Source organism: Dinoponera quadriceps, unplaced genomic scaffold (assembly GCF_001313825.1).
Source record: "Dinoponera quadriceps isolate SergipeBrazil2010 unplaced genomic scaffold, ASM131382v1 scaffold717, whole genome shotgun sequence".
NCBI lineage: Eukaryota > Metazoa > Arthropoda > Insecta > Hymenoptera > Formicidae > Dinoponera > Dinoponera quadriceps.
Genome location: NW_014555639.1, coordinates 264,900 through 285,500, shown reverse-complemented (window position 1 = coordinate 285,500; position 20,601 = coordinate 264,900). Strand labels below are relative to the sequence as shown.

At 41.3% G+C, this 20,601-nt stretch overlaps 3 protein-coding genes across 3 annotated transcripts; all 3 read left to right on the top strand.

Annotated features, from left to right (window-relative positions):
- The first annotated feature begins 2,153 nt into the window (after positions 1 to 2,153).
- On the top strand, positions 2,154 to 9,389 carry LOC106744993. Its single transcript, XM_014620186.1, has 4 exons — positions 2,154 to 2,820; positions 3,387 to 3,619; positions 3,685 to 4,391; positions 9,251 to 9,389. The coding sequence occupies exons 1-4, from the start codon at positions 2,154 to 2,156 to the stop codon at positions 9,387 to 9,389; spliced, it is 1,746 nt and encodes a 581-aa protein (XP_014475672.1).
- A 2,920-nt stretch (positions 9,390 to 12,309) lies between these two features.
- On the top strand, positions 12,310 to 13,761 carry LOC106744990. The gene is made up of 3 exons (XM_014620183.1): positions 12,310 to 12,413; positions 12,812 to 13,173; positions 13,481 to 13,761. Exons 1-3 carry the CDS (start codon positions 12,310 to 12,312, stop codon positions 13,759 to 13,761), a joined length of 747 nt encoding a protein of 248 aa, XP_014475669.1.
- A 3,489-nt stretch (positions 13,762 to 17,250) lies between these two features.
- LOC106744984 lies at positions 17,251 to 18,252 on the top strand. Its single transcript, XM_014620176.1, has 2 exons — positions 17,251 to 17,451; positions 17,710 to 18,252. Exons 1-2 carry the CDS (start codon positions 17,251 to 17,253, stop codon positions 18,250 to 18,252), a joined length of 744 nt encoding a protein of 247 aa, XP_014475662.1.
- Positions 18,253 to 20,601: the final 2,349 nt, after the last annotated feature.

The window sequence follows — 20,601 nt, the reverse complement described above, 5'->3', positions numbered from 1 at the left end:
CTTTGATTATGATGATGTCTGAATCTTCTGTTTTCGCTATTTTAGCGTTAAAATAGGTCGTTCAAAGTAGCGTAAAAATTAAATCTGTAGAATTAAATGTTTAACAGGAAAAGTAACTCAGCAAAAATATATTTTTATTAGCTATCTATCTTAGCTATCTATCACAAATTATTTCTACACGGAGAGAAAGATTTCTTCGGATTTCATGAAATTTCATTAATTGAAACAAATTTGTCTTTTGGATTACAACAAAACAAGTGAATGTTTGATTTAACAATAGTTTTAAGTCTTGAAAAAAGACCATTTTATTCCAATTTTTCTGCGGATTTTTTTATCTTCTTTATGAAAAAAAAATTAATAAATGTAGCAGGTTTTAATCAAACAGACGTGAATTTTTTTTAACTGAGAGAAAAGTACTTAAAAATATATTTGTAAAATAATACATAAAGTTTATTTCACAGAAACCTTATATCCCACAAGTAGATTTTTAAGTTCTTTTTTCTTAGTGTACATTTTCATATCTTTGAGAAAAAATTGAGGAAAACCGCGGAAAATTAGTGAAAAAGATGTTCTCTCTGAAATTTTAAAATTATAAATTCAACAAATATGCTTGTTTAATTTTTCTGACAATAAATATCTTTACACGTCAAATAACATATTTCTTTTATATTTTCATTCAAACATTACAATAGTTGTCACAAGCAATGAATTATTTGAAAGAAATAACATCATATTAGAAAAATATTAAAGAACTATCCTTTATTTCAGTGAAACAATGTTTAATATATAATGAAATACATTTTTACAATTGAAAACGAAATATTATTTTCTCTGAATAATATTGTTCTTCCTATCAAGCAACATGATTTTTTCTAGCGAAACAACATTTTCATTCAAATAAAATGAGATTTGACGTTAAATTATGTTGTTTATATTAAACAAATCCGGGTGAAGCAAACACGTATACAAAATCCGAAGAAACCTTCTTCTCTGTGTCGGAGCGTCGAAGTAACATCGAGATTTCGAGTCCGTTCGAAACGCAGGATTTCATGGCGGATTCGATGTCTAATGCGAGACGCCAGAAGAGAAAACGCTCACCCACGGATAACAGCTGACACATTTTTCTGACTTTTACGTCGCCGTGCCGTTTGGGAAATTTCCGATGCTCGGGCTGTCTACAATGTCGCGGGTACCACGAGCAGAGACGTGTGCTTGGTCTTCGAGCTGGTGCGAGAAGGCGGTTCCTCTCGCGCGCCCAAAATGTGGCCCGCTGCACCAGGTCGGAGCACCGACGCGCGGTAACGCGTGCATATAGGCCTTGGTCGGCTGCAGCTCGAAAGAGGAGACGATAATGACCTTCCACGGAGGAGCTCGCCGACGGAGTAGGAGGGCCTTTGACACACTTGACGCTCAGGTGAATTGTAACCGAGGACGGAAAGGCTCGTGGTTAGTGCTGAGCGAGAGATCGGACGGAGCGCGTCTCGACCGGTTAGGAGAGAAAGAGAGCGCGTGGCGACGGCGAAGAGACAACGAGACGTGATATGTGTCGGAGGACGACGGAGTGACGATCGCTATGATCGACTCGCCGACGATCATCGCCGTGTGGTGACGACGATGCGACCTGGTGAGGGTCGCCGATCGTGCGTCGCGCCGAGCAATCGCCGGGGACCCTTCGCGGAGCAGCAGCTGAACAAGAAGAGGAAGAAGAAGAAGAGGCTGGACGAGAACGGCGGAGGGTGGGAGAAGAGCGCGATTTTCGGCGGAGGGGTCGAATCGAGGCTGAACCCCGCGGAGATTTCCAATAAATAGTTAAGCCGCGCGACCACCGCCGGTAGATACCAAAGATACCGAAACCCGGCACGTGGCTCGACTGGATCGTGTGTGTGCGTGTGTGTATATACCCGTGTGTGCGTGTGACTGATCGGCGATGATCGACATGAAATCAAAAGTGCGCCCCTTCCAGTTACTGGGTCAGTGACTGTCGCATCCGGCGCATTCGGGACGTGCAGTGCTTCCGGGACGTTACCTCACACTTCTTCTGGTCATACGTAAACACAGTCAGATAGGAATATTTCAACGTGCTTACCCACACGCGCAAACACATACATTGGTGCATATACACACGTGGTCGATTCGTGCTCGACCGACCGAAGATGTGTCGGTGGACGACGGTGCTCCTGTGGTGGCTCTCGATCGCGTCGTCGTCGCACTCGGCGTTGTTCAGCGTCGAGAAGCTCAGGCTGTACGCGAGCATCCTGAGCCTCGGCCTGCCGAGACCCGTTAACGAGACGGGCAATGAGCTTTGGCACGGTCTCTTCAGGGATTGCAGCAAGAGGGTGACGTTCTCCTGCATACAGAAGAACGCGTACAGCTACCTGGGTAACGCGTTCCTCGAGCGGGACAACGTCACCGTCTTCGACGGCCTGGTACTCACGCGGAACAACGTCACGTACGACGTGACGTGTCCCCGAGCGGAGAACCGTAACGACGTCCGCGAGAATCTCGTGGATGACGTCAGCGCGGACGAAGACGACTGCGCGAGGAGAGCGGAGAGCAATGACGAAGAAGCGGATGCGGGGCAAGGTCGAAGGTTCGAGGACGAGCCGAAGTCGCCGCTCGAGGAGATCGTGGACGCGCTACGACACAAGGCGATGAAGTTCCTGTCGACTCGCAACTACGAGCTCCAGCTGCCGCGCTTCTTCTTCGAAGGCGCCACCGTGAAGATCAGCCCGCGCGAGATCGACGAGAACGGGGCCCTCCTCAGGGTGGACTTCGGCACCCAGCCGGTGCAGGAGCAGGGCCGAATCTTCAAGAAAATCAGTAATTTTGCCATCGTCCTGCGACAAACAAACGAAACATAAATATATATATATAAGGCATCGATAAAAATAATTAATTTATTAATTAAATGTAATTATAATATTACGATTTTCATTTTATTTTTGTTTATTATTTGTTTTTGTAGAAATTTGTCTTTCAACTAATACTATAAAATGTTATAATTTCCCACTCAACAATGTAACTGTCATATGTAACGTATATTGCATTTACATTGTTGAGTGAGAAATTATAACATTAATATAAATTTGATATTATTGTTAGTTGTTGCATTTATGTATTATATTAAAACGTTAATATTTTAAATAAATGAAATAACTCATTTATTTATCATAATTAATTAAATAAATAAAATTAATTATTTTATTTATTCGAAATATTAACACTTTAGCACAATACATAAATTCCAATCTGATATCATGTACAAAAATGGATCCAGTAAACATCAAATTAATTAATTACCTAAGAACAATTATAACAAACACGGAGAAATTTCATCATACCTCGATAAGGATGGGAAATACAACGCTATGTTCTTTCTTTTTCAGAGAAGTTCATACAAAACAAATTATTGACAAGTTTCTTGGCGCTTCTCCTGATCATCAAGCTGATCAAAGTGAAGTTCATGTTCGTGATCCCGTTCCTCTTCGGTGTGGGCACCGCGAAGAAGCTCTTCTTGAAGCTGTTGCTGTTCTTCATCCCCGCGTTTGCGCACATCTTCAAGCTCTGCTCCAGTTACTACTCGAGCCACTCCACCAAGTTCCACCACCACCACCATCAGGTATGTAATCCCTCGCGTTCAGGTCTTCCGTGTTTACACGAGATACTTCTTCCTCTTCGTCTCAGATCGCGCATCACCATCATCACGTGCCGGTGCCGGTGCCGGTTCCCACATACTACGACCATCACCATCACCACCCTCATCACGAGAACGATGACTTCGACGGCTACGATTATGCCCACCCGCATATTCAGTACCGGAAGGACATGGAGGAGCTGAAAGAATGGGGTATCGAGCCGTACGACGAGCAGTACGAGGACTCGAGTCAACATTTGAACCGCGTGGTGCCAGCCGGGTCCGCGTATCAGAGTTCATACGGGATCTCGCAGTACGCGCCGAACGTCAAGCCCATCGAGTCGACCTACCTGGACAATTCAGCCGGCGCGCACAACCTGGCCTATTCCGGGTATCTCAACGACGTCAAGTACAACCGGCGGCCGGCGCTCTCGGTGCACCCGAATCTCGTTGCGAAGACGCCGCTGACGAATCTGAAAAACACGTACGCGGCTTTCGCGTCGAACGTGCGACCAGGGCATCCTCAAGTGCAGCGACTGTTGACGCCCGTCGCAGGGGCCAAGAGCGGGACCGTGTCGGGCCTGCTGCAAGAAACCGACGACGAGTACTACGGGCCGATGATCGCGAGGTTGGACGACATCTTCGGGCAGCTGAGGTTCTACGAAGAATCGTGTCGCGAGAGGCTCGTCTGCAGCATGTACAAGAACCCGGCGGTCTACTCGCCGCACAGCAACCTCGTGTCCAACGAGCTTTCCAGGTAACGCGTCCAGTGTTCATCGGTATGTAATAATCGGGGAATCAAGAGGTGGTAAGCGTTAGGACACGGAGAAAAATCTCTGTTGCTCGGCGACCGGATAAAGATCAGGCGCAAAGATTCAGCTGAAAGAATTAGGTAGCGGGAGCTAAAATATAGCTATGGCGTTTGAAATGGAGAGACAATGGCGTTGATGTCGCAGCTAAGTTTAGCAGATGTTTGAATTTAGACGTTGTAGCGATAAATATTAACCAGATCGACTAGAAATGTATTACTTTCTTTTTTTGAAAGAAGCTATGTTTAAGATAGTTGGTTGGTTGAAAAATTTTCTTAGGAATCCTTGCAAATTTTACCTGCATATTGATGGAAATATTACACTTTGCAAAGTTAGAAAACGGTTGGCCATTCGGAAATTGAGATATTTGCAACTGAAGATAGACACTTTTTATACGCGTTTCTTGAGGTTGATATTCTACTTTTAATTTCTATTTTCAATTTCTTCTAAAACACATTTAGGATTTTAATGAAAAACTATTGTGATATTAAAGAGTAAAATTACGTGCACGTGTGTTTATATAAAAGTTTCAAAATTTTTCACGATATATGTGTACGTATATATACATATTTATAAATCACTTCCTATAATGTGTGCATTTCTATTAGCTCAACTGATGTATGAATAGAACATTGATTGGAAAAATAAAATCAATAATATTTTCGTGTTTGTAATATTGCATATGTATGTATATAAATATAGAAAGGTCTTTTTTCAGTAAATAATAAACTTTTGAAAGTGCCTTAATATCGTTATTGAAAATCCGGCATTTTACGGACCAACTATCTTAAGATGTTAGTATATTCTAATTTTATCTGAAATTTAGCCATTTGATTTAATTTAATGCTAAAACATGCTTGAACGCTAATGGACTCGAATTCGAGGTCTTTGCATCGTGAGTTCTTCAACTTGAGCACTACACTACTTCGTCGATTGATATAAACATATTTCATACTATCATGATGTGGCCAATACAATCATATATAATCAATCTTAACTACTCGTATTAATAATTTTAGATTATTAATAATAAATTAATTAATAAATTTGTAGTTTGCAGCAAGTATATTTTACTTCTAGTAGCTAACTTCTAATTAATGACTTGTAATCAATGATAGCAAAGTTCAAATTAGCTAATGAGATTTAACTGCTATTATTAAATGATTTCTCTGAGTGTAAGAACTTGGTGACAAGGGATGATCGGGCGATTTTTACCCGTTACGAAATTCATCAGATTGAAAAGCATGGCAACTGTTCTCACATGAAAATAAATGGTGTTGTATTAATATAACTGATCAACAGTGTCATTTAATTGAAATAAATTTTTTTGATTCTAGCAGAAAGAGCGTTATTGAAATTAATACATCATACATTGTTTCAATAACTCGAATATTAGTTTTAATTGTATTTCTATTATTTCAATCAGAGCACCGTTGATCAGTTTTATTATATACAACAGCATATTTCTTCCGTGCAGCCAACTGTACCTACTAATTATACTCAGATAGACTTTCATGGTCATCACGACGTGAAACAATCGATGATAGACACTTTACAAATTTTTTAATTATATTGACGTAGCAAATATATTGATAGAACTCATGATTAAATTTACACTGCACAATGATATAAATTTTTCGTACCAATGCAACAATAAGTTCACTAAATTACATTCAGATATTCATATCATATTTATATCGCATATTATTTCGGGAAAATTTTGATAACTTCTTTTCGCATTTCCTTCGTATTTCTTTCGCCATTTTCGTAATAAATATAAACGTCACATGAGCCATTCATGAGGAACGCAACCTCTAAAAATCGACTGATAAAGTTGCCGCCAAGCTTCCGCGCACACCTGTCTATCCGTGCACTAACGTTTCCGCCAACTTCACGTAAGCCTCAATCCGAGTTTAAACTCTCTTCGGAAGAAGCCTTAAACTCAGATCGAGGTTTAATCGACATCGACGGTAACGGGCAGCAGAGTCGATGGGAGAAAGATCGTAACGCTTTTACCACGATGAACGCATCCGGTATCCGATGGGACTCGTCATCACTTGAGAATCGCCGAGAGACGAGTTCTTCTACGGTACGGTCCCGAAACTTATCGGAAGAAACCAAAACGTCGCTTCCCTTCGCCGGCGCGAAAATATGCGCTTTATCGATCGGATCGGCAAGAACGAGGAGAAAGGTGGAGATCGCATCGCGCCGCGGCGTCTTATCGCCTGCGCTCCGAATCGCGTTAATGGGGACACGTTGGCCTTGGCCGGCTCTCTCTCTCTCTTTTTCTCGCGGTTTCGCGCTCTTTTTGCCCGGGTTCTTATTCAATGCTACGCGATCGCGCTCCTCGTACCACAGCCCAGACCCGTTCTTTGTACTCCGCCTTGCGATTTGAGCATTCCACCAACAACCGGCCCAAGGATACTACTTTCCTCGGCCTCTCCCCCGTACGGCGGCGCGACGGAGCGGAAATATATGGAACGATTCCGCGTTGGCCGCGACCGACGGATAACTCATCGACGCATAATTACGGCTTCTCGAATCAGCGGGCTCCACCTGCGTCACCGATGACCAAATTGCCTCGACAATCGCGGCCTCCTCGTTCGAATTGTTCCGGCATTGACGAGGCGGAGAGGAGAGCGGGACGACGTGAACCGGGTCGTCGCTCGGAACTGATACAATTAACACATTGCCGACCGCGAGAGTTGCGCTTTGCCAGTTTTTCGGAAAACATCCCGAGTAGAAATGTTTTGGCGGAAATACCGGAAACTAGTCAGTTTTTACTGATCACGTTTTACTAGACAGTATATATATTTTCGTAAACAGTACGTAGTGACGGGCTGTCTATAATAGCCGTAAAGTACGCGGTAAGACAACAGTAAGCTCATTCACCAATCGGATTCTTACAATCCAAGAATAATCACGACTGTGGTGAGTCAATTAGCTTACTGTTTTACGTTTTACCGCGTATTTTACGGCTAGTAGATGAGCCTTAACGCTTTCTTAAGTTGAATCAGTGAAAATATCACTAATTGAATCAGTGAAACGGTATTCCACTGATAATCAGTGAATATTCACTGATTTATAATGAAGATTCTTCCACTTTACTTTTTTTTTGTTTATTTGTAGTGGAGATTCTTCCACTTAGCTTCTAATTCACTGATTTCAGCCAGTGAAACATTCACTGTAAATTGCTATTACGCATAACGGATGTAATATGTATATGCGTTCAACTATATGTCATATTTGTCGTAGTGCGTATGGACTCAAAAGTTTCGAGTCTCATTAGGATAAGCGTGTTTTTTAAATACGATATAAATTAAATCAATTAAAACATAAGAATATTCCGGACGAAATCATTGATAATACTTTAAAAGTGGGATTGAGATAAAAAAGAAGTAATAGATAATATCTTCTTTTACTGTTTCTGCAATTAGATTTTTCCAACGGTAACAATTGTTGCTATTAACAGATTTTTGCAACGCAATTCTACTGATTTGCAGCGTTATACTTATAACTATGATCTGATCAGTGATAATACACTGAGAAACGATCGATAGTCACTGGTGCTCATAGTTATAAGTGTAGCACTGCAAATCGGTAAAATCTCGCTGATGAACTTAGCCAATAGCATCGATGTTTTCATTAGTAAAATCTGACTGCAGAACAGTGAAAAAAAATATTATTTATTCTTTTTTCTTATCTTAATTACTCTGAAGGTGTAATTTACTGTTGTTTTTAACAAATTATTACACGTAGCAGCTATTATATTATTTGGATCCAAAATTGCGCAAGATCAATTATCTTTTCTCGATAATCTTGAATATTATTAATTGCTGTTTGATACGCAAAAGATTTCAAATATCTCCCATAAGAAGAAATCCATCGGAGATAAATCCGGAGAACGAGCCGGACTGGTCCATATACATATATATATATTTATATATATTTATAATACGATTTTCAAAGGTATCCTGCAGATACTTTTGAACTTTTCGTGTATTATAGGTTGGACAATCATCCTGTTGGAATTACACACCCCTTATATCAAAGAGGATATTTCGTTCTGGCAATTATCTATTAAACAAGTGCAGATATTGATATGATGTTAAGGTTATGATAGTGCGTTGAAATCGTTTGAAAATCCCTTGCAATATTATGAAAAAAATTCTATCGTATCATTTAAAAAATTCAACGTGACCTTAGTTCAAAAAAAAGAAATGTTTCAATTTTTTACTGCAAGTTGTAACTTGCATGAAACAGATGAATATTCACATTTCAACTTTTTTTACGCAATATCGTATACGTAAATTCAACCATTTGTCATATTTTTTATTTGGTGCTCGCATGATAGCAAACTCAAGAGCCAGAGATTTCGAGTCCCATCAGGATAAATGTTTTTTCTTAAGTGCAATTCAAATTAAATCAATCAAAACGTAATTAAAAATATTTTAGGTAAAATCATTGACAACACTTAAAGAATGTGATTAAGATAATAACAGAGAAGAAATAAGTATTTTTTTTCTACTGTTTCTGAAGTCAGATAATGGGAACTATCGCTATTAACAGATTTTAGCTATGAGCGATTATTTTCTGAATTGCAGTAATATACTTGTAACTATGACCACTAGTGCTTATTGACAATACACTGATTGCACTTTAGGGAGCACATAGATACAATGTCTCACACTGTCAGGATTATGATGGTGGGAGCTGAAAGGGACGGACACTACTCGCGTCACCGATATACGCGCGGTCGACATCGGACTGTTCCGACAAACTGATCGTTTCTTTCGCCTGTTTTCAGAGACCCGCAGGAGCTGAAGCGTGGCGCGTCGGAAAGCGCGTCCAGCCGGAAGTTCCACCGGTACACGAGCGCGGCCAGGCACGGCCAGAACGGCGGAGACTGCCTGCGAATGTACCCCTGCCACGTGAACACCGAGTAGGCGGCGCGTCGCGAGTAAAAATACGGAATTTTCACGGACGTATTATAAACCTGCAATCAGAAAACGACAGATGTTGTCGGTCCCGCGAGCGACGCGCGAGTGCGGTCAGACGTACATATTTGCTCAATAGACCCAAGGAGGAGGAGAAGGAGGGGATCAAGCGCAACGCGTGTTTCGACGTCACGTATAATATCAGTGTGTATACGTGTGTGTATGTGTGCGTGTGTGTGTGTGTGTGTGTGTGTGTAAAGGGACCGACGGTTACTGCCATGCATTAAGTTACATTCTCGTCGAAAATCGCGAATTAACCTACCTATGGGGAGGCCATATCCGCGAAGCGTCCCATCGGCGAGAAAACTGAGATTGTTGAGCGCACGAGCATCGTTATAGTTATAGTTTTAAAGTTCCAGAAAAAGACCGTACTTTCCATTTTCCCGAGAATTTCTTTGATTTCTGTCCCGGGGGTACAAAAATTCGTTTAGAAAAATTCACGTGCGTTCGGTTAAATCCTGCTACATTTAATTTTTTCCGTAAAAATGATCAGAAATAAGAACAAAATCTGCGGGAAAATGGGGGAAAACAGTTTTTTTAGCTAAACCTTAAAACTATATCGTATAATCGCAGCGATTAACCTAGCCGTAAGGAGCTAAACAGCGTAATCGCGTAATTTTTCCCTAGAGCGAAAATACGAAAAGTGAACATTTCCAAATGCCTTCAATTAAAAAATTTTCACTTTTCACAAATTCACGCTGAAGAATAAAATTTATGATCTTTGAGAGTCGTAAATTGTGAATCTTATCCTCTAGCAGGGACTCATGAAAACTGAGAATCTTTTAATTTGAAAGCATCTGAGAATGTTCACTTTTCACATTTCCGTCCTAGGGAAAAATTACGCGATCACTGCTGTAATCAGCACGTCGAGTGCAGTATTTATTGTGTTTTATGCCAGTTTGTCTTTTTTTCTCACTCCTTTTTTTTTTATTTAGAGACCGGATACGCGTCTCTCAACGACATGGGAAATCGTTGGATGTTGCGATGACGTGTCAAAGTTTCTGTAGTCTGTTGACACGTTGTCGGCAAGATCACAGTCTTCAGAAATGAATACGATCGCTTCATGAGATCGATCGTTGGATTAAGGGGCATTTTATGAGCTGGATACTCGCGTTGTAATTATTTCCAGGCGACTCCGCGTGCGAAGCGTGTGGGCTGTTGCGGAAAGCAATAAGAGGGATTTCTTTGATTTAGTTAAACCCGATAGAATGGAATGGAAAGTGAGCGATACGTGTAACGTAGAAACGAATTCAGAGAAGTAGCGTCTCCGACGGTTGTAGATCTGTGTGTTTGTCTCACTGGAATGCAATTAATCGGTTGTTATCACGTAATACACCGGGGTGCCATACCCAATAATAGTTACGTTTTATTTAACATTATATGCTAAAATCTTCTTAGTTTCTTAGCAGTAAGAAGTATGTAATGTAAAAAGTATAAATATATAGTTTCAACTAGTTTTCTAGCGCAATTGTATATCCTACATGTTAATTTATATACAATAAAAATGCTGAAATATTAAATCGAGCTTCATTTTATTACGTATTATTAATAATAATGATCCTTAACAACAGGAAACACTCTTTAATACACATAATTGAAGCAAAAATATCGTAGACAGACAGACAGAAAAGAAAGTTAAATATGTAGTAATTAAGTAAATGTATATATAGTACTAAGTAAATGAGTAGTTTGATGATGATATAATTAAAACTAATAGAAATTAAGGCTAATGAAGTCGCATGTAGTATGGAATGTTGAAATCTTGTCGAATTATGACATGGACAAATCTACAGAGTCGGAGAATAAATTAACACTTGAACATAATCTGTCAATATGAGAATTCTTATCTTTGTAAACGATGCACCAGCACTTGTATCTTTAAAAGGAAGTAATTCTCCAGAGAAAAATCGGATAAATTATCGGCTTAATAATGTATCCAATTATTATTTTTACTGTCCGATTAAATGCTAAAGATACCTTTTTCTGATGAAAATATGTGACGAAGTTACCGATGCAATTACCAGTGAAAATGAATCGTTTTTTTGTTGTATATTTGTTGTAATTTCCATCGGAAGAAAGCATGACTTGATCGGATGAAATGATCGGACATTGTACTTAATAGGGTATCCGTTTGTTACGTTTTTAATTGTATCATCCAATAAGATATGATCGAATATTTTTCTCAGTGTAAAAATGACAGAAAATAAAAGGAGAACTAAGGGCGAGTCCTTTTGATTCCAGTTCTTTCACGGTAAATTCGCTGTGGAATTATTAACATTTTTACAAAAGTTATCAAACTTTTGTGAAATGGTCGAGATGGGAACAAAAATTCGCTGTATATCGATCTCCACAACAAATTAAAATCAACGTTGCTCAGAAATATTTAGATTTACTAATGGTGTACCATTTCCCATCTTTCTTATTTTTGATAAATAACTCTAATAATTTCTAATAAATAATAAATCTTACGAGGATACTTAGATAGCTGAACTGCTAGTAATTTATAAATATACACTTTTCTAGAAATTAAACACAGGGGGAGAACGAACGAAAAGCGGATACCGAAGTGAATTTAAAGCTGACTAACAAAACCGAGTGCATTTCGCCGAATGGACGCAACGTTCGAACGACATTTCGCTCGGATATCGAAAACGAAATCGTCGCAGAGGGACAAGGCGGTTCTCGGGGCCGTGAAAATATCTACACCCTAGATAATGAGGCTTTCTTCTTTTCTTTCGACCAGCCGGTAGCCGACCACGTCTCTGATCAGAATTCATCAGACGTACGCGGCTGCCATCGGCTATAAAACCCCGTTGACTTCGTTCGAACTGGCATTCGGTGTTTGGCCTGGCAAATCGGTGGTACCGCCATGAGGATCTCAACCATTGTTGCTTCCGTAACGCTCCTGGCCACCCTCATTGGTGCGCAACGAACGGACACTACAGTCGGAGTCCTGCAAAAAATTTATCACAGGTAAACTATAGATTTCTCGTATAGAATTAAAAGACTAAAGGACACAAATTCTGGTCGTGATTATTAAAAACCAACTAAATTGTTACAGCAATCATAATTTGATTATAATTTTACTTGATCTGATTGAAAATGTGATTATTAACAACTAATGTTTTACAGCAACCATAGTTTCATATTACAATTTAACTTATTTAAATTTGTGATATTTACGAACCAACTAAACTTTTAGAGCAATCATAATTTGATCGGTAAAAATTCAGTTAATCCTTAATTATTTTATTCTTTTTTTGGAAAAGAGCCGTGTCTATACGCGCGACTGAGACAGAATAGAAAGAGAATATTTTAGAAACATGTTAGAAACGTTTCCCGTGTTTCAATATAGGCTATCATATTTACAGATGCGCGGATAGCGAGTCCATGTTATCCTGCGTGAAACCGAAGGTGCTGGCTTACCTCACCGATGCTGTGAAGCAGGACAGACTGGTGATCACGGAGGATCTGGCGGTGGTTAAATCCCGCGACGCGCCAGAGGATGACACGAAGGATTACGATCCGTCGCAGGACGACGCCGAGAATCCGTCGAAGAAGAAATTCCTGCGCACGCTGATGCTCGAAAAATTGGACGCGTACCTAGCGAGCCATCAGCTCGAGGCCAAACTGCCGGATGCGATCGCAGGATCCAATATTGTTCCTAGGTCCTTGGTCGACAGTATGCCGAGGAGTATTACCGTTCCTCTCAGTGACTCCTCTAATGGACAAGGTGACGTACGAAAGATGATGAAGATGTTCAGACTTATTCTATCATTTTTGACGACAGTGTCGTCATCATCACGTTATCGATGCGCAAGTATAATATATAATAACGATTACGAAAATAGGTCTACTAATGGACGTCGTGTCGCACTCGACATCTATTTCTCGCCTAATATCTCTTCATCTATTATTTATATCTGAATTTGACGTTTAAACCAAGGCGAGGGCACGTAACGCTGAGATTTCACGTTTGCCGGAGCGTCGGATTTACGAGAAGAGCATTTTGAGTAGATCACGTTCTTTTGTGTTCACAGGTCGCGGTTTCGTCAAGAAGGTGATGATACCGTTCCTGCTCGGTCTCAAGTTCAAGGCCACCGCTTTGGTACCCCTCGCTCTCGCTCTGATCGCCTTGAAGACGTGGAAGGCGTTCACCCTCGGCCTACTGTCGATGGTCCTCAGCGGGGCGATGCTGATCTTTAAGCTGACGAAGCCGAAAGTCGCTTATGAGGTTGTCCACTACGGACACCCACCTGTGGAACACCCACCTCACTGGGACACGGCGCCTCACGGACCTTACAGGGCCTACAGGAAGTGAAAGGGCGCAGTAGGATGAAGTTCGTCGTTGCTGTGTCCCTCGTTTCTTTGTAAATTATTTATTTAATATTTATTCGTTAGTGTTCCGCCGTTAATTATACGTAATAAAAGTTTCTACATCGTTATATTAAGCGAATCTCGTCGATTGTCTTTCCACCTTTATCCTATCCCACTCAACGTATGACTCTCGTTTTTATCCTCGACTGGGAACGGTCGTTAACTGTCGCGTTAACGTCGTGGAAAGAAGAGTGATGAGTAATGTTAAAGAATAGCAGATAAACACGGAAGTATGTCGGAAGCGAGAAAGTGACGCGCTTGTTGACATCGGCTTTTATTTTTAACACCATGTGAGTTACTCAGAGATGAGGCGTGTAGGCGTGTCATCGTCAGCACAGCGATTCAATGCTGATGAAAATTGATAACTGTGTATCGTATATTATAATTAATACAGAGAGAGAGAGAGAGAGAGAGAGAGAGAGAGAGAGAGAGCAATTAAATGACGCCGCTACAGCAGAAACCGATGAAAACTTTTGCAAAAGTTCGTCAACTCATGTAAATTTTATCAAACGTGTATTTGAGAGATTCTGCTAAACGAAGCAAAGCGAAAATGTCCGGAAAGGAAATAAAATATCCGTACGCAGTAACGCGCAGCTCACGCCCCGTGAATAGATTTTCCGAGGGTTCTTACACGCATAAACTCGCGTCTCGGAGGTGTACGTCGAACGCGAAGAGCACGAGAAACCGATCCGTCTCGCAAAATGCGAAAGACGTTGATCGACATTTCGTCGGGCGGACGGCCTGAATGCTTATGCAAACTTGACCCAAAATTCCAATTGCCGTTTCATTGTTACGGCGAAGAGGAAGAAGTCGGGCAGCGCGGATAGAAGCGTCTGTGCGAATGGTGCCTCGCGCGCATTCACGCGCGAGAAACTGTCGTACGCGGCGCGCATCGCTGATACGGGCTGTCGAGGCGCCGTTTTCCCTCGGGCGCGATCGGAAGCTACGCCATTTAATGGGTCCCGCGGGGTGAAATTAGCAGGTGGATATCGATCGAGCTAATGCGACGACGACGATTGTAAAGCGTGTGTGTGTGAGAGAGCTTTAACGGAGTCGCTCGTGTGGAAAGTCACGATCGTGACATGAATGAATGATCGACATGACGCCTGCATTACGGTGATTTCAATGCCGGGACAAACAGACTCTTGTTACGACGTACGCGACGCTTCCGGTTGCTCGCAGTATACACATCGAAGAAATGACATTTTTCATCTTTTCTCACATAATGGGGAAATTCTTAATTCTTTGTCACATATATTATCTTCTTAAATTATAGATACATTTTATGCTAATTAATCTATCGTCAATTTTTCATATGTTATTCGGCGGGTGAATCGGTGACGCTTGATATAAAACGTTGCACAATACTGAGAGAATAAGGTGTATGATGAAATAATAATTTGATATGTTGTGTAAATGAAATAGTAATAATCAAGTATGTAAATAAAATGTAAAAGATTTATAAACGAAGCTTATCAAGCGTCGCAGTTTATTCTTGTCATAGCGAAATTTTCAGCTAAAATTTAAAATTTTATCTTAAATATTTTTAATTTTAAGTTTTACTTTGCTTTAATTTTTATGTTTAATTAACTTTTTAATTAAATTTTAAATTTAATTTCCAGTTTGAATAGAGAAATTACATCAAAATTTACATAGATATGGAAAGTCGACATACCTATTTTTCTTTGCTATGAAATACCGAACTCCTTCGAAAAATTGAGTTGCGTCCACTACGTGTAGTAAGTGGAACTGAAGTGGCAGTTTTTGTTTGCAAGCGCATTCTATTATGTTATTAGCGTTAGTTAGTTTAGTTTTTTGATATGTTAAGGTTTTTCTTGAGCTATTTTCTTGTAAATGTAACAAATCAGCGGTAAGTGAATTATTGGGCAATATTATTTTAGAATTGAAGTTTTGAACTTTTTAAATCTCTTTGGGATCCCTCTTGTACCAATCTTTAGCCCCCGTCTACAATAGATGTCTTAAGCCCTAAAATTTAAGAAATTAACCAATCGCAGTCGATTATTATCTTCACATTCGACCGTGATTGATCAATTTCTTAAGACTTAAAATTTAAAACATTTATAAAAGACCGGGACTTATCTTCCATCCCTGAACCGCACAAGAAAGTTAGATTATTTTGTAATCTGGCATACCTGAGTTTATTCGTCTTTCAACTGACATACCTGAACTTTACTACGAAATATCATCTCACAGAATACATTTGAAACTACCAGTGACTGATTTTCTTTTGTTCTTTCTTTTGTTTGTTTAAAATAGGAAGAAGAATTCAATTTCTTTCCACATAATAAAAAGTATGCAAGATTAAAAATAATATGTAGGGATATGTAATAAATATACAAAATAATGTAATTTTAATGCTTTTATTTAATTTTTAACAATTTTCTAGTAGGTGTATACGTATATGAATCAAATCTACCTGGAAAATATGATTATATATGATTATATATAATTATGTAAAATCATATATGAATTGTGACCATATATGTGGTTACATATATATTATCAAATATGTCTATACGAAAGAAGTAGTGTTATGTCATTTAATTAAATATCAATATCACACACTGTCAGAAGCGCAAATAGCCAGAAGCATTTACTTCGATTGTTCGATTCGAATATAATTTATAAAGAAAGTATTTTTTCTTCGTGGACATATATGATTATGTACAGTCACATACGGGCAAATTTCGTACATGACCTTTTTTCCTCGGGTATACATACCGGCATGAACTTTTGCACGAAACTAGCGTATATCAAAGACACCATTCCTTGTACGGTTTCAGTCGCGCGGCTCTCGTCCGTGTCAACCGGATCGCGACGGATCCGAGTCGATTTCGCAGTCCGGCTGCGTCCGTCAATCAAAAATTTCTTTCCGGGCCACGCTCCGAAAATATATTTCACGAGCGTCGCGAGCTTACAACCGTGCGCCCTCGATCGCACGTTTGTAGAAAGCAAACTGGCGCTTATTAAATATCATAGATCCCGTCGCGTGTCACGAAAGTGCGACCCACTGGCGCAGCCGGCGAGCGCTACCCCCGATTCGACGTCGCGCGTAACGCCGACTTCACGCCGGGGCCTGTCCTATCCTCCCTCATCAAGCAGTCGCGGCATGATCCGTGGCGAGGCCTCAATAATCGAAGACCATACTGAACGAAAAGAAAATCCAACTTGGCCGACGGAGGTGGGGCGACGTTCCCGAGCGCCGCTACGCGACTCTTCGACGTGCGACTCTTGTGCGATTCGACGCTAGGCCTCGTATAAATACCGTACTGCCCAACCCATCGGCATCAGTCGTCGTCGTGCCGCGATTGTTCTCATTCATTATATTCGAGCGGGTGTATTTGAAGCCTTCCTCTTTATCTTCCTCGCGACGTCGGGATACACACACGATCACAATCCTTGCGCCAACGCCATGAAGTTCCTCGTCTTCTCCTGCGCCCTGCTCGCGTTGGCGGTCGCGCAACCGGCCAAAAATGAGAACTGGAAGAGCGCCATGGACGAGATGGTCGACCAGAGCAGGTCCGAGTGCGCGCAGAAAAACGACGAGGTTGCGTGCATGAAGTTCAAGGTGTTCAACCTGCTCGATCAGGTCTTCAGCAAGGATAACTTCAAGGCGAGTATTAGAGGCGCTAATCGAGAAGGATTCTTCTTCAGGGTGATTTGAATCGTGATATCATAGAGTCCTCGCGTTTTCATTCTCTTCGGCTTCACCTCGATCACCTGAGATCAAAGTGAATTGATATATCGATCGTCTTTTTAGCTTTTCGATAGTGTTTATCTGTTTTAATTTTAATCTCGACATTCCTCAATGAAACACTGCGCTGTCCTAAATTTGTAAATATTCTCTTTCTTACCACAGCAATTCTTGCAGGTGTCCGAGTCGGTGGAAGTTACGCGCAACTCGCACCCCGTCGAGGAAGTGTCCGGCCGTAGCGAGATCTCCTTCCTCGACACCGTGCAAAACTACTTGGCCTCTCACGACGTGACCTTCAAGCTGCCGCTTGACTCCGCCGTGAAGGTGAGCTCGCGCAACATCGAGGACGACCAGCTCACCTTCGACGTGAAGTTCGGCCAGGGCCGCGCCGTCGACGAGGCCCGCAAGTCCAAGCTGAAGAAAGTCGTCATCCCAATCCTCGTGTTCGTCCTGCTGAAGGCGATGACTCTGATCCCCCTAGCCATCGGTGTGCTCGGCTTGAAGGCCTGGAACGCCCTGCAGCTCTCGTTCTTCAGCTTCATCGTGTCGGTCGGCATGGCCATCTTCCAGCTATGCAAGAAGATCGCCGCCGACAGCCACGGCGCGCCGATCGCCCACGGGCCTTGGGAGTACCAGACCCAGTACAGGTCTTTCCAGGACCAGCCGTCGTCGTCGCAGCTCGCGCACAATCTCGCGTATTCCGCTCACGCGCAATCCTAACGTCGCTGCCGCACCGTCGGCGCTTTTGTAAAATACTTAGCTCTCTCTTCCTACCTGTACTGTCTATTTAATAAATTATTACTGCAAGTCACACCACACATACTCTGCGCTGTACCTCGAATACTTAATCACCCAGACGCCGTTATTCGTCGAATGCCGGAATTTATTCTTGAACAACTGATTAGTTATTAGTGTAAAAAGCAAGAGAGAAAAGTTAGAGCTTTAATTAGTATTTTTATTCCTTTTTTATTCTCCTTGTTTAAATACGTAAATCTTTTTGCACGGAGAATTCTTTTAAGGAAAGCAAAAGAAAAAAAAAACGTTCAGCTTCGATTAGTATTATTCATTTTTTATCTTCTTCATTATTTAAATATATCGATATACAAATTTTCACACGGAGAATTCTTTTCGGGAGAGATATTAGATATACAAATTAATTCTGTGTCTTTTTTTATGAAACTTAAAGTTTATTTACGAAAAGTCAGATACAAATTTAATATTCGAAATGATTTCCATTATTTTCCTTGACTCTATTCTACTCATCAAGCAACTGATTAATGCTCTCGTGGAAGAAACTTAGTGGTTTTTTGACTCAATAAAGTCATCAATGCTTTTTCGGACTTCGTCAACTGCTTTAAAATGCGTATCTGCCACATGATGTTGAAACGGCCGAAACAGGTGGTAATCCGACAGGGTTGACGAATAACCCGCATAAGAGAGAATTTCTCAAATCAATATATAGATGAGATCCTTCGTCTCTTTTGCGGCATGCAGTCGAGCGTTATCGTTTCAGCAGAGTCACCTATCTAGTTCCACTTTCGGTAAAAGGTCTTTTTACAAGATTTATGTGTCACAGCACCTTAACCCCAAGCGGAACAAATCATTTTGGTAACTTAAACAGCATTTTTATTCAACTGGAACGCAGAAAGGATGCAGTGCCTCAGATGCTACTTTTCGGATGACATCGTGATAACTATTGTTTTCTGAGATTATGTCAGCAAGACCGTATTATAATGTTTCTTACAGCTTAAAGTTGGTATTTTCAAATCACCATAGGGCGAGAAAAAGATTTTAATTTGAATCAAAGTTATAAGACGTTAAATGTAACGGCACCGAATTAATTTGTACACCTAATATATTTCAAATAAACTTATCTCTTCGTTCTGTTTTAAAATTAAAATATATTATTTTGTATTAATTATAATAATGTAATTTTAAGCAATAGTTTTTTGTGAAGATGAAAATTCGAATGAATATTTTACATAAAGTTGTAATTTTCCATAATAAGTATGACAATATAATTTGTCTTCTTTTGCGGTATGATCGTCCTCCACGTCGCCGTTTTTCATTGAACCCAAGAGGACGCCTCCTGCATTCCGAATGGGCTGAAACTTTTTAGGGGACATTTATACACGGAGAGGCCTACATACGAATGCAGTCACTTTCGTTTCCTACGAAAGTTGATTGAAAGTCATCCCCCTCAGAAATGAGTCATTTCACTGGTTTAACACGTTACGTGACTCGTAATTTTCACAGAAACGCAAAAACACGCTCTCCATCAAAGAGATAAGAAACCTTGTCCGCTTTTCGCGGAATAAAAGAACCAGCAAAGCGAATCAAGCGGCAAAGAAAATAATCACAAATAAAGATGAGTTGCCGAACAAGTTCTCGATTTGAAACACAACCGACCTCTTTAATCTCCGATAGTGTATCGTTACTACTGCAATTAGTCGAATCACCTCGAAGGAAGAAACAATTAAGTTGAATATCCGACATTTCATTTATTCATGCGTCCGATTCAGCTTGGTCGCTCGCGCGGATTCAATCGACACTAATATTCCGTCCGTGTACTTTACGTACTCTACCTTCGCAAGGTGTTATTACCGCTGCGTCGAACCACGGCTCTCAGCCGCGCCGAAAGTAAATCCGCGGCACCCGGCGGGCCGACCTGATTTCCCATGCGCTCCTGCTTCACCCCGACAACAGTTTCGCCGAGATTTACGCGCAGCCCACTTCGCCATTCGGCAACGTCGTCGCGGATGGCGCGTCACCGGCGCGTGTACGCGAATACGGAGCGCCGTAATCCGTGCCGTGATGCCTCGATCATCCGCGCCCTCGTGAAAGACGGATGCGCACACCTGCGTCTTCTCGCCTGCGAACATCCTCCTCCCCCTCGGCCCTCCCAAGGCGGGGAAAACTATGCTCGCGGTTTCCCGGAGTGGCGGCGACAACAGTTATCCATTCTGCTAATCGGCGTAACGTCGTGGAAGGCGCACGCACGGGCTCGGCCAAGTGAGAGCACGCTGGCGGAGAGGCGCGAGTTCCGTTTCCCGCCTCGTCCGTCCTCGT